At 38.0% G+C, this 14,166-nt stretch overlaps 1 protein-coding gene across 3 annotated transcripts in view; it reads left to right on the top strand.

The window, feature by feature from the left end:
* Positions 1 to 13,301, top strand: part of DPYS (dihydropyrimidinase) — a 31,219-nt gene extending 17,918 nt beyond the window's left edge. Inside the window, exons 7-10 of one of the 3 annotated variants that reach the window (XM_085221556.1) lie at positions 226 to 368; positions 9,186 to 9,393; positions 11,578 to 11,679; positions 13,173 to 13,301. In XM_085221556.1, the coding sequence (XP_085077682.1) occupies positions 226 to 368; positions 9,186 to 9,393; positions 11,578 to 11,652 (426 nt within the window). In that variant the 3' untranslated portion in view covers positions 11,653 to 11,679; positions 13,173 to 13,301. Of the gene's footprint in view, positions 1 to 225; positions 369 to 9,185; positions 9,394 to 11,577; positions 11,684 to 13,172 lie in introns of all 3 variants that reach the window. The other 2 variants (XM_085221555.1, XM_085221554.1) reach the window with 2 other exon arrangements.
* The last annotated feature ends 865 nt before the right edge of the window (positions 13,302 to 14,166 follow it).

Below are 14,166 nucleotides of genomic sequence, written 5' to 3'. Positions count from 1 at the left end.
TTGTTATGAGGTAAACTGACACAGTCATCATATTCCATATTTGGTAAAAGTGCCTTTTAATGTGTGCACCAGTGACAAATAGTTATTTTTATATCTTTTAAACTCATCAGTAAATTGATGTGCTGCTGTGATTGTTGTAAAGATCAACCTTTTCATCAACACAAATATTTTTTACATTCCTTGTTTAAAAAAACAATGAGTTTACTTTTGTGTACTCTCCTTCAGTACAGCGGAAAAATGGACGAAAACAGATTTGTAGCTGTTACTAGCACAAATGCAGCAAAGATCTTTAACCTTTACCCGAAGAAGGGAAGAATTGCTGTGGGTTCTGATGCAGATATTGTAATTTGGGATCCCGAAGCTACAAGGTATGTAGGGGAAGTTGTTTCCTTCCATCCAGCTCCTCTGCAGGAAAAATACACCTCAATCCATTTGTGTAGCAATAAACCTCTGGGGAGAGATTATGGTGTTTTTTCAACTGAACTTTGTGTGAATTATTTACAAGTTATTTACTTGACTCCTACAGTAGTGTATATAAGCAGAGATCCTTGATCTCTAGATGGCCTTAAAAAAATCTCCCAAATTGCTGACCAAGCACAAAAATAACAAGGATCATTATACAAGTACATTATACTACCAGGGCATTGTATCCTAAGAGTAAAAATAACCACTTTAGGATCTTAGAGTAACTGTTAAGTGCTTGACTATGTTTAGCTCCCTTCCACTACAAAAAGCAGGGAGAAAAGCCTGTGTTCCTGCAGGGTGATCCATCACAAGCTTGTGTTTTGAGCTTACAGCTATTTTAAACATATTCAGAGGTGGTCAGAATCATTAATACGGGATCCTGACCTGATAATGTCTCTTTCCTAGCTAGCAGAACAAGTACAGTGGTAAAGCCATAAGTGAGCTTAGTTCTGAAGCTCAAGTTGTATATGCTTATACTTAAGGAGTTTTCTGACTTTGTGCCCAGTAAGTCTGCTTAAGTAGAATTTGTCACAACACAAGCACAAAAGATATGCCCATCTCTTGCCCTGTATGGCCTGATGCCATGGTACATTCATGCTTCAAAAGATATCCACTGTCTTTCTAAGAGCCTCAACTCACACAGCACAGTCTGTGCAATAGAGCTGACTCCTGTCTTCAGATTCACTCCAAGAGCCAAATCCATAATCAGGCCACTGTAAGTATCTCAAGTATCTCTTGAGTGTTTCACTTGGCTCTTACACCCAACCTTGATATAAGAGCAGTCTAAACTGCATGAAAATGGTGTGGAAGCAAGCTGTCAGAGGCAGCTTGCTTTTGGAAGTTAGTAATATCTGCTGAGATGCCTATGGGCTGTGTGAGTGCACCTCCACTGTCTGACCTCCAAGCAGGTCACCTCAAATCTGCTGGCATTAAGCAGTTGAGTACAGAGTCTGACCACATTCAGCCATTGTACATACCAGCAGCTGATCAGGATGTATGCCAGGCAGGTGCTCTGGTGTCAGGCTTAGCTTCAGTAAGCAGCATGAGCATACACACTGATCCTTCATTGAGTTGAAATTCCTTCACTGATGTCAATCTAAACAGTGAGTAAATCCATATAAGAAAGCAATCACAAATCCTAGCTGAGCTTTGTGGGGTGCTGAACATGATAACAGCATTGCAAGTTTTCATCAAGAGATCATAGTGTTTGGTGTTCCTAAAACTTGAGCTGTTTTAACCCAGAAATCACAATAGATTTTCAGCCTTTGTTTTTAAAAAACAGAGTTGAAGACTTCTCTGATTGTAAAACAAACTTTGGAAACATAAGTAGATAAATCTGAGGCTTAGAAAGCAAATGGAGGTAAAAAGCCCTAAGCCTAGATTTACCTTACATATACACAATTCTTTAGACTTATCTTCTGGTTTTTGAATTTCAGGCATTTCAATATACTCTTGAATCGCAAAACCATACAGAGTGACAGGGAAAAGCAATCTGTGTTTCAAGCTGCAAAGCTTGAGGACGTGGAACTAGCTACTCAAAAGTCCCACAGAAAGCTGTAAATACCAGCAGAAGTTTTAAGAGTGTCAAACAACACAGAGTCCTGCCCTATGCTGGATCAGAGAGATTTTGCTGTTGGGTATTAAATAGCTCGTGTGCATTGTGCCTTCAGGCATGTTGAGCAAGCATATTTTGGATCCTAGCAATGAGCTTTTTCAGGAAAGTGGAGCTATAAACTCTGATTAAAACAAAAAAAAAAAAAAAAAAAAAAAACCAAAAACCTGAAGGTTTATTTTAGAGTTCACTCTGCCTGGGGACAAATGGGACTAGAAGTAGAGTTATGACATTGTTCTCAAGGTGCTTTGTCAGCTCCTAAAATTACTTATCTTTTGCTTCCCAGATGTTCCTTCTGCCTCCCTTCACTGTCCTGATAGTTCTCTTATAACTTTTGCCCATTGCAGCTTTGAAGGTACAGTTTTTCTTCAAATAGTTTTTCAGAAATTAAACTGTATTTTCTTACTGAGCAAGCTGATTTTAAGTTGAATCAACCTTTTTGTTTTTATTCATCCTCCTGATCTGTACATTTCCCATTGTTTATCCCCTTGGCTTTGCTGAGAACAAGCCACTGTGCAAGTACAATTGTGTGAACTCCATGAGTAAGTATAAATAAATCTTGCGCTCGCCTATTCATTTCTCTATAAATCCTGAAGAGGGCACAAACAGCCAGACAGAAAAAAAAGGATCTAGCTAACCGACTTAAACCATTTGAGATATTACACAACCTGCAGTCTCATATGCTTTTGTTGCATTTGGATATTAGGTTTTGATTTCACAATAGGCTTGTTCCTCTTTCCAGCAAACTCCTTCCTGTTTTGATGATAACCATTTTTCACATCTGTAGATCTAAATCTTTTAAGATAGGAAAATGTAATTTTACAGATCTGGCTTGATGCTGTATTGCTGTAGTCTTAAAATGCTGGCTGATAATAGTTCAGATAGTTAGGCAATTGCTGAAGCATTGCTGTGAAGAACTGGTATGGTGTTACCACAGTCTGGCAGAGGATTCTGAAGTCATTTTGTAAGAGTGAAGCTTTTCAAAAAGTAAAATCTTAAATTCCTGCAAAATCAGCTGCCTTTTGCCTTCCACATCATTGCACAATAGCAAGATGATGGGTACTATCTGGGCATTCAGGACATTCCTTTTCTAGGTTGCAAAACCTGATGAATTCAGTATGACAGCTTTGCAAGCTGGAAGCAGTTGCAATTCACAGTTCTACTTCCAGCACTCTGCTGCTTTTGCTGAGACTATTTACAGGGATCATACAGTGACTGGCCTATTTCTGCAGGATTTGCTGGTAATTTCTGCAGAAAATGTATGAACAATTACCAGATTTGTTGGTGTATTTCAAGGTTTTCAAATACTGGTTTTAGAGGGTCAACATGAAAGCAAGTAGAATTGGAAAGAAACACTTGAAATGTACAAATTCATTAGCAACTGCATTAGAAAAGATGGGTTGTGAGCTCTTAGCTTCTTATACTCGTGTCATATTTAGAACAAATTCTGAAGGGAACAACTGGTTTACTGCAGCTATGTGCTACCAAACATCAGTCACCTTGTGGGCATCAGCACCCTCAGCATCCCAAGTACAGCCTGTGCACACAGGAATTTTTTTGCGAGAACTGCTGGAGAAACCTGTCAGTAAGCCAGTGTCTTCTATAGCTGATACCTTTGCAATTTGGAAGCAAGCAAGAATACAAAATCTCTAGGGCTTGTGTCAGAAGTGCTCAGCAATGAATCTAAATACTGAGTACCCAATTCAGACTGTGAAAAGAGCTGAGCATCTCCTCTAAAGAAGGTGCTAAATCTTGGAAGAGATATTCAGCTCCTGGATGCAAGTAGGGCTGGATAAACTAACTGCAGCCTGTCAGAGCCTTGCAAATAGACCCCGGGTCAGGCCCTGCAGGCAAGATCAGAACAAAATTTGAAAACATCCACAGGTAGAAAAAAATCTCATATGGGATTTAACTGAGTCCAGTTAAATTATCAAGCCACTTTGTTATAACAGCATGCTGTCTGGGAAGCTTTCCTCACCATTGATTTCCCACTTAGCTAGTACAGCCTAAAAGTTGGGTTACTTTTGAATGTAGAGGTAGAGGGTTATGCAGGGAGTAGTCTCTCAACTCATTCTCCTTGTCTCTGGAGTGGCCCTCAGGCATGCCCAGCATGTGCCAAGCCCAGCAGTGACAGCTGCAGCCCTAGATGCACAGCAGCTGGAGAGGATGCCCAGGTAATACGGAATGTAGAAGGTAGAGAGAGAGGGAGGAAAAGAAGTTGTTAGTTTTGTAACCTACCAGCTATGGCATAACTAGAGGTTTCTAACCCCCATTTCCAGTGTTTGTTAATGCATTCTGCAGGAAACAGTCACTGGCTGCAAATCAGCAAGAAATCATAGTGGCCCAGTCTTCTGGCATTTTTTCCCCCTTTGCTTGTGTATAGTTATGTTCATGGATAAATATTTTGCATTTGTTAGAACCAATATCTGCAGCTTATGTCTGTCCCATTTGTAGTCAAAGTCTTCAGCCTCAGAGTTAAGTGGGGACAAGTAACAACATTTAAGGACTCTATACCAAACTACTGCCTGTAATTTTTCATGCAATGCAAGAGGAAAAGACAACAATGTTCATTGATGATTAGAATAAATAATGCTGTGTCTCTCTTATTCTTTTGATGAATAATCATAATATTGAATACTGAGCAAATGGATAATCTCATCTAGACTGAATTAGGCAAAATGAATTAATATAGCATACAAATACGTATGCATAGGACAAGCATGTTCCAGCACTTTCAATAGCTCCATATTCTTTTGCACAAGTACAAGCCTGCACATACCTGAATGTATGCTACTTCCCTAGAATCTCAGACTTCCTGTCAAAGCCTGTGATCTCCAATCTAGGGAGCATGGAGAAAGAATGTATAGGTACAAAGCAGATCAGATTGTTTGCCAATAGAGATTTTGAAGTCCACATCCTTTGAGATACTCAAAGCCTATCTGGGCACAGCCCTGAGCATCCTGCTGTGGCTGACCCTGCCCAGTGCATGGAATAGGATGATCTCTGGAGATGTTTTCCAACTGTGGTGACTCTGGGGTTCTATGAACTGTAACAAAATAAACCTCTATGAGAGAGCAAGAGGTATGTTTCCCTAGTAACTTGCTGTCTCACCAAATGTCAACTGCTCTTTTTAGTGAACTGAATCTTAGCAATGTTACCAAGAAACAAAAGATTATTTCTCATTTTTCCTCATATGAGCTTGTCATTTTCTCTCCAGGAATTATGCCCAGATCTTCTTTAGTCATTGAATAGACTCATTTCTATTCTCCTCTCTATCCTTTCCAGCAAGCTTAATTTCTCATCATTGTTTCCCTCCTGCCCATCATACAGTTTGACAGTTTCCACGTGGAGTGATTGATAGGAGCAGACTGATGGTATTGTTGACAAATTAGTTGCTTACCGTAATCAGAAAAATCATTTTGTTGTCATTCTCTGCCCATCTTAAAATGGTGCATATTAGGAGATAAGAGTGCATAAAATAAAGATCCCATCACTCAGATAAGCCACTGTGACAAAGAGCTCCTAATCATTTACTTCCTATTCATTCTAGCAACTCTATTTTATCCACAGATCCTCTCACTTCCTACAACTACTCAAAGACTGCTTATTTAGGCACATTTGTAAGCAGCTTGGGATGCATTTTGTATGTGCAGTTATAACAACTACTTAGTACAAAATAGATTCTCAGCTCTTTAATCCACATAGATCTCTCAGTTTTCTGCTGTTTACTTCTTGACTTTTCTTTGTAGTAAAACTCTCTCTTTGACAAAGTCCAGTTTACTTATCTTTATAAATGAACAGTGCCTCAGGACAGCGCAGGAAGATGAACCAGAAATGCATTTTTTACTAGATTTTAGGAAAGGAAGTTAACAATATAGCAATATGAAGGTAGCTGAAGTAATGTGAAGGAGCAAATTGCAGAGGCTGATGTTACCCTCAGCAAACTGGCCTCAGCTCTGAAAAGTTTAAAGAAATTTCATTGTAAGCACTGAGAGAAGTTGCTTACGTCTCAAATACTTCCTTTAACGTAAGTTGGTTTTCTATAGGAGTTGTCAGCAAAGTAGTTTTCAGAACTGGACTCAGATCATTTTAGCTGCCTTTATTACTATAACTTAAGTTTTCACTTAAGTAATTATAAAATCCGTGTCCCTCCATTCTGATGAGGTGTTCCACAGCTGTTCTTGCCTAAGGGCTGTTGGCTACAGAATCCCTTTATATTCCTGTGCCTGGAGTATTTAAAGAAAATTATGTGAGGTCTGCATCCAGTTTCCACTGAAAGTAATTACGTTCTTCAGTTTCTTATGCCCCCTCTTGAAAACTACACAGATAAAATCCTTACGTCAGTCAAAGTTTAGGTCCTAGAACTCACTCTCTAATGGATCCACCTTCACTGAACCAATGTAGCTTCATTTCCTATGTATTATGAGGTGATGTGGGCTAAGACATGTTTGTGATGCTCCTGGATTGTGTCTGACTTACCATCTAGTAACTCCAACTTTTTACAAAGCTTCAGTCTTAGGAAGTGCATAGCTTTTGGGTTGACTGCCTGTACTCTCTTGAATATTGCACTACAGCTTTACAACCTTTCACACTGGAACATTAGTCTTACCTGATGCTCTTTTCTAAGTTTCAAACTTCTGTTTCTGGTTGATTGAGATATTATATTCTAAGAATGGCTGTAAAGCCCTTCCTCACATAGAACATAAATAAGTACAAGGTTACTACATGCTGAATTGCCTTGCAAAGTCAGTAAATGGCTATAGAAGAATTGCTTTTTGACTATAAATTGGTTGGATAGATCCACTGGATTGAAAATAAAGGACAAGTAAGTCTTCGTCTTCGGTTCTTGGGGAATATCATTTTTTTAATTGATTACCTGAAATCTGTTTGCAAGGCAGCTGAAGTGAATTACATAAAAACACAAGTAGGAAAGAAAACAGAGCCTGATGTTTTTGCAATACCCTCTTCATAAAGAATATTATTTAAAATCCTGAAGTAATCATTCTGATCTCTGTCTCCATTTGAGGAAAGGTTATTTGCAACAAGAACCTTTGTAATTTATAGCAAGAACTAGAGAATTTTATGAAATTGATAAAAAAAATTGCCATTCAAATTTTTGAAGCCTAGACTCAGAATCTGCTTTCTCACATTGAATGACATCTTTTGTCAGACACCACTTGGGATGTTGGAGGAAATCATTACATTCTACTTCACTATGATGTCAATCTACTTTTTCAGATTATTAATTATTTCAGATGTTCTTGCCATTAACTGGGGAACAATAGCATTCATTTTCAGAACAAATACTGGAATTTCACCAAGCTTTCTAGCAAGCTGCTTGTTACTGAGATGGCTGATACAGCATTGAACAGTGTGTTGCATAAGGTGTTTGAGATGTGAGCTTTTGAGAACGTTTAAACAGCTTGTTTGCTGAACTGAAGGACCTTGTTTATTTTTCTGACCATTTGCTCGAAGTATTTTTTCCATTTTTCTTCTTATGTCCCAGCACTTGCCTTCAAATAGATATGAGGTATGCCCAGAGAATGCTAAAGATAATTGTATTATAGTAGTTCTTACTTACTGTTCTATCAATTGGACCCATAAGAGGAAGATGTTCACCAGCTCTTTGCAGGGCTGTTCTGACACCCACCGATAAACTTGTTCAACAGGCATTCATAGGATTGGTGAATACAAGGGACATCTGACTTCATGTCTGAGATAGTAATAGTACTACATGTTCACTTGGTGTGGCGGCCATAGTGGTGAGGCCAGTCTCCTTTCAGTGGTACGTGGAAACAGGACAAGGGGAAATGGACATAAGCTGCAGCATAGGAGGTTTCGCACAAATGTGTGTAAGAACTTCTTTACGGTGAGGGTGACGGAGCACTGGAACAGGCTGCCCAGGGAGGTTGTGGAGTCTCCTTCTCTGGAGATATTCAAGTCTCGCCTGGACGCCTACCTGTGCGACCTGGTGTAGGGAACCTGCTTTGGCAGGGGGGGTGGTCTCGATGATCTCTAGAGCTCCCTTCCAACCCCTACAATTCTGTGATTCTGTGATTCACAACGGGTTTTTTTACTACATACCCACTCATTATGGAAAATTCTGACTGATCAACAAAAAACATCCGTCCTTTCAGAAATTACAGATAGCAACTAAAATATAAACTTTCTAAATTAAAAAAATAAATAAAAATGAATCTTAAGATTGGAAATAGATATTAAATTTCAAAATCTTGTGACCCATTTTAGACAGTAGATAATAAGTAGCTTAGTAGATAAAATAGATAGTAAAGTATAGAAAGTATATACAACCTGCACTTCCAAATACAATGTCATCTCAAGCATTGAGTCTGACTTTCATGAAGCCAGTTAGGGTTAGAGAAATTTGCTAGAAAAAGTGTGAAGATAAAGAATGTAGTCTATGCATTAACAAAGCAATAATACTGTAGCTCAGATTGATATAGTTGAGATCTAATGTTATATTTGCTTACTGCCTTTGGAGAAAAGGTACGTAGGAGTGTGATTATTATTTGACAGCATAGAGATATTTAGGCTGTGTGTCACTGGACCAAACCAATTCACATTAGGAGTTACCAAAATTCATTACCATATACTGAATTTCCAGTTAAATAGTCTTTGCCTTATTTGTGAGTCTCAGTCTTTGAAACACTGCAGCCATATCTTTCAAACTTTAAATTGCAAGTCATTCCAGCTAAGAGGTCAGAGCTTTTTCTGACCTTATTGTGCATAGATATTTCCTTGATAAGGCAGAATTCAATCATGTTATCCAAATAAAATATTACAACCTGTTGGCTGTCTTTTTCTTTTTTTTTTTTTTCTTCTTTTCTGCTAATCTCTTTCCAGTGGAAAATTTTGTGTTTCAGGGTTGCAAAGTTCTGTCCTTTTGACTCCCTCTTTATTCTTTTGAAATGCAATTACTGTTCAATGAAATGTTAATGCTCTATTCTATTTTTACAGCTATTCCATGATGTACTCTCCAATGTCATAGCTTAATAGTGCTGCTAAATCTTCCTCTATCAATTCCTTACAATTTCATAATGCAAGGGTCATAGTAATTTTTGTGGTTGTTTTGTTTTTGTAAATCCAGGACAATATCTGCAAAGACACATCACCAGGCCAACAACTTCAATGTGTTTGAAGGAATGGTCTGTCATGGAGTCCCTGTTGCAACAATTTCAAGAGGCAAAGTGGTTTATCATGATGGAGTTTTCAATGTCACAGCAGGACAAGGCAAATACGTCTCTCGTCCACCATTTCCTCCATATGTCTATGAACGAGTCAAGCAGCGGGAGGAGGTTAATTAAAATAATAAATCTCTGTAATGCTTTCTAGAACATGAGGATAACAAGCTCTTGGGAACAGAGGTTTGGGGATTCAATGACAATTTCGCTTACTAATCAAAATCCATCGAGGTGGGAGGAAATTAAACTAAGGAATCAATTTTTATTGTTCTTCATATTACAGAGAAATATCATAGATTAGTTCTTGCTCTCACGATAGTCTATATAGCTTGTAGACAAAGTCTAGGTACTTTTTAAAATAAGTTCCACCTGCAATAAAATTGGCCAAAATATTTTGCAAATAGGTGGTCTGACTACCTGCTGGATTTCACCACTATTTTCACTGAAAATCACAAAGTCTCAGCATTTTACTCAGGAATAAAACCTATACTGGAGGAAGAGATTGGATATTTAGAGTTAAGCCCTGTAGAATATTGAATACTTAGCTCTGTTCCAGCAAGAATATGTTAAAAGCTGCACATGTGCAAAACACACTGCTGGACCAAGCTTATTGTTCAAGCTCTTCTTCTGTCTTTTTTTTTAAAGAAAAAAAAAATGCAGATTGAATTTGCAGTGTCTATTTGCCATGCAAGCATTCATGAAGAATGTTTTTGACGCCTTAGTGTTGCTTATCATGGGTAGGATTTTCAAAAGCACCCAGACTAAGCATGATTGAAAATCACAAGCTGAATCATTAGAATTCACTGCAGGATCTAAAAGTTAAATTAGACAAGCATCAATGTCTCTGATGATCTGACTGTTAGAAATGCTTCCAAGATGATTCTATACATTACATCCCACTGCTGTCTTGCTGGACTGTGAAAGGCGCATGAAAATCATTGAGGTTTTCCTTTGATCATCACACTCTCCCAGGAGCTGGTGATCTGTCTGCTAGCTAATAGGCGTAATGCCCTTCTGGGGATAGGCAGAGCACCCCTTTCATGAGCACACAGTTTTTCTCTGGAAACTAGAAATGGTAAATAAGTGATGCATGTTTTGGTTTTCTGAGCACCCTTTGGATATGTATCATACACAAATTTCTATGTGCCTCTGAGTCTGTTTAATCCACTGGACACTGAAGATGTTCGATATTTTGTTAATGAGAGCTGCTTGTGATTACTGCACTTTCTTTGTTGTGCAGTGTTAGTTCCTTTAGCTTTCAGTGCAATATAAATGCCATATAATGGTTATAGAAGCTAGCTACTGAAACCAGATTTGTACTGGCATTACAATAAAAAAGACTTAGGGCATTCCTTTTCAAGTAATAGAACTAAATGATAATTAAGTTCTTCCTCCAGCATAACTGACTATTAGTGAACACAGACCCTAGCATCGCTAGTAAAATTTTATATCCCATGTGAAAGGAAGATCAGTATCAAAACTAAATTAAAATTTATGAGAAATTTGGCAATCACAGAATTCTAAGACTTCAGTGAATTTTGTGGTTTCTATTTCCCATCAAAGCTTGGGAGAATTTTTACTTAACTATAGCAGTGCTTTTATTAAGGAAATTACTTCAGAAGTAATTTTTCTACCAGCTCAACATTCTGTGTAATCAGCACCTGAGGTGGTGTATGGTAGAAAGCCACACAGGGCAGGAGTGGCTTTGTCTCCTTGATGTTCGCTTTACTCTTGTATGTATTAAGAGCATCACTGGGAAATGTGAACATAGCAATGAGGAACAAGTTTATACTGTGAATGGGCAATGAGTCAGCTCTTCTGGAGAGCTGTACATCTTCTCTTCTGAGATATCCTGAAGTAGATGAAAAAATATTAAATGTATATACAGAAACAACCAAATACTGCAGATAGCTGATTTATGATCATGTTTTAGTGTGTCTTGATTATTTATATGCCACAATCTCTGGGATTTTTCCATTCTGAGATCTGGTTAGATTAAGGAAGGGAGAAGCATAAATAAATTGAGGAGGAACATGGTCAGTTTCTTGTTAGAAAAATGGTTTTAGCGTTGCTTTGTTAGAGTCCTGAACAGATTGAACTACCTCCTGATGAAAGCTGAGAGCTGAACAGTTTAATTTCAGAATAAGGCACTTTTTTAAGATAGAAGTTTGATGAAATCATTGCGTAACATGACATACAAAGCTGGGCTATCTCACGATTGCTATTCTCATTATGTAGAGTTAGCTATTGCAAGGAGAAGAAAAATAATATTTTAAAGTTTGAAATGCTTTATTTCAGGTCTGTCAGCCAATTCCTGTTAAGAGAGAACCATATGCAGGCGTGGTCTCGGCAACTCCTGTCACACCAACATAATAGCTGCATTCCTCAGGTTTGCTTCCTGCAAGTAACTGTCTATCTTCATTAGTGAAAACTGTTTTACTTAATTCTTCCCTGCAATTCCAAGAAAAATGCAGCTGGCCTTCTGGCATGAGACAGGCTTGTCTGAAATGAGCCCTCTTGGAAGGGGAGCTGCTGTGGTATCTTTGAATTTGATGAAAATGAGTGGCAACTAATGTATGGAGGTCCCTTCTGATTGGAGCATAATTTTAAAACTTCTTATGAGAGAAGAGAATGGAGTTTGATCATTAAATTGAGGTATGAATTTCAAGTCCCGTAGAAAAGCCGAGCTCAGGTAGGACATCCCTTTTCAAGCACCAGGAGTACAAAGTATAAATGTTAGGCTTGCAATTTTACAGGAAACACAGGAGGAGCTTGATGTGAAAAATAAAATTTTCTAATGTTTCTTTCATACACACAATAAATGTCCATCAGTTGAGCTGTTTGAATGAAGCTGAGAAGTCTGTATTGAAATGACAATATCTGTAAAAGTGCTGCAGCCAAAGACAGCTGTGGTCTGATGGATGGCTGAGCTGCTATTAAGCTCAGTGCTGCTAACAGGATATGTACTAATGCCCAGCACTCTCCCTCTTTACCAGTGTCCACAGTACACAGCTTGGTTATTGACATTCCTTGAATTATGTGAGCTCTGGTGCTTGGTATATCTTTTTGTGAGTTGATTTTCTTGCTAAGCCAATAGAAAACAATTAGCTTCATTTTTCTGGACTAGTTTTCAAATGGCTTAGTTGAACTGTCTCTTAGAAGAACATAGCAAGGATCAGGGCTATGCTGCATATGGATGGGATAAGGCAGCTAGCAAGAAAGACTAGGCAACAGCATCTCAGTCTTTAACCATTTACAAGTTGCAGAAATGCTTCAGAATATAATAAAATAACTTCAGACAGCATAGCTGGAACATGATGATTCCATACACCAAGTGCAGTTGAAATGTTTGTCTGCTACAGTAGGGGGTTGCTTAATATGGGTCAGGGGTATAGTGAGTGGCAGTAAGCATGACAAAATCCAGGGTGAGTATTTGGGTAAGTATAAGTACCAACACTGAGGTAGCTACCACGAGAAATGATTTGCCAATAGATGGATGTAAAGCCCCAGTTCTCACATCACATAAAATGTGCTTGCTCTTGGTGCTAATTAATGTGAGGGCAGGAACAAACCCACTGTGGTGGGAGGGCTAAATTAGTTTTTCCACATTTTATTGTATTATTATTTTAAACTTCCCTCAGAGGGAGGTTTGTATAGGAGATCAGGGGAGGCAAGAGAGTGCAGCATGCTATTTGTTAACTCTGTCATAAGGGAGAAAGCTTTTGTAATAGAGATGAGTAAAGGCTAAAGCTGCAATAGAGTGAGGGAGAAATAATCATTTTTTTTCTAGCTCCTAGCACTCATTCTCCATTATTGCCTTTCTGAGAGACAAATTACAAAGCAGAGATTTTCTTTTGAAAGATTACATCATATTGTCTTTTTCTTCTCTGTAGATAAAAGCAGATGAAAATGACCCTGATGTCTCCACTGAAGAAGTGCACATTCAGTTCAAAATCAGCTTCACAAGAGCCAATGTGAAACAACAGTAACCAATAAACATTACACTGCGCTTCCTGCATGAACATTGTCTTGCAATCTCTCTTAAAAGAAACTTTATTCGTAGAGCTTGAAAACATTTTTTAGAAAATGACATAATATTAAAATATTAATTGCAATTATAATATGGCAGTAGGTCTGTAGATTCTTAAATGTGGGTAAATTTGGGGGCAGTATTTCTTAATATTTATCTTTAAAGGGAGTCTGTTAACCTACAAAGTAAAAGCAATGAACAGTAGCCTTTAAACACATGGCCTGCATTATCCAGTCACAGCATATGAACCCTAATTCTCTAATCAATGTATTAGAAAGATCTCTGTATTTAGGGGCACGAGGAATTCTCATACCAGGTACTGGAGCTGATTCTTCTCTTTTCCTCTTCTCTATTCCTGAAAAGGATCAGGTACAGAAAAGTACTGACTCAGAAGAACTGTCACTATTTTAGAGCTGCTGTTACATCTCCCTGCTCCTGTGTTTAATGTGGATTTCAATCCTGCCAGTCACACAGCCAAGTGTTTATTGGCATGGTCAAGTTATTTCCTATTATAATCTACAGAAATCTATGCTAATTGTGCTGCTGAACTCATCTACTGTACTGATTCTGGCTTTATAGAGGGACATAGACCTTCTAACTTAAAGGGTTATGAATCAAGGTTATTAGGACCAGAACTTTTGAAATTTTTTTTTACAGAAAATTTAAAGTTTCCCTTAATATAAATGATACAAACTGTGGGTTTTGTGTTCATTTGTTTTCTAGGATAGGATTCTTGAATTTAAAAATATATATTCTCACTTTTTAAATGTGTTTGATTTCCCCTCTGAGAAGTAACTGTATTCTAAGAAGCATGAACCTGTTTCCCCATCTAGGCATGTTTTGCTTCAGAAACCTAG

Source organism: Meleagris gallopavo, chromosome 3 (genome assembly GCF_905368555.1).
Source record: "Meleagris gallopavo chromosome 3, MGAL_WU_HG_1.1, whole genome shotgun sequence".
Classification (NCBI taxonomy): Eukaryota; Metazoa; Chordata; class Aves; order Galliformes; family Phasianidae; genus Meleagris; species Meleagris gallopavo.
Note: the sequence above shows the minus strand (reverse complement) of the source record. Positions and strands in the feature narration are given on the sequence as shown.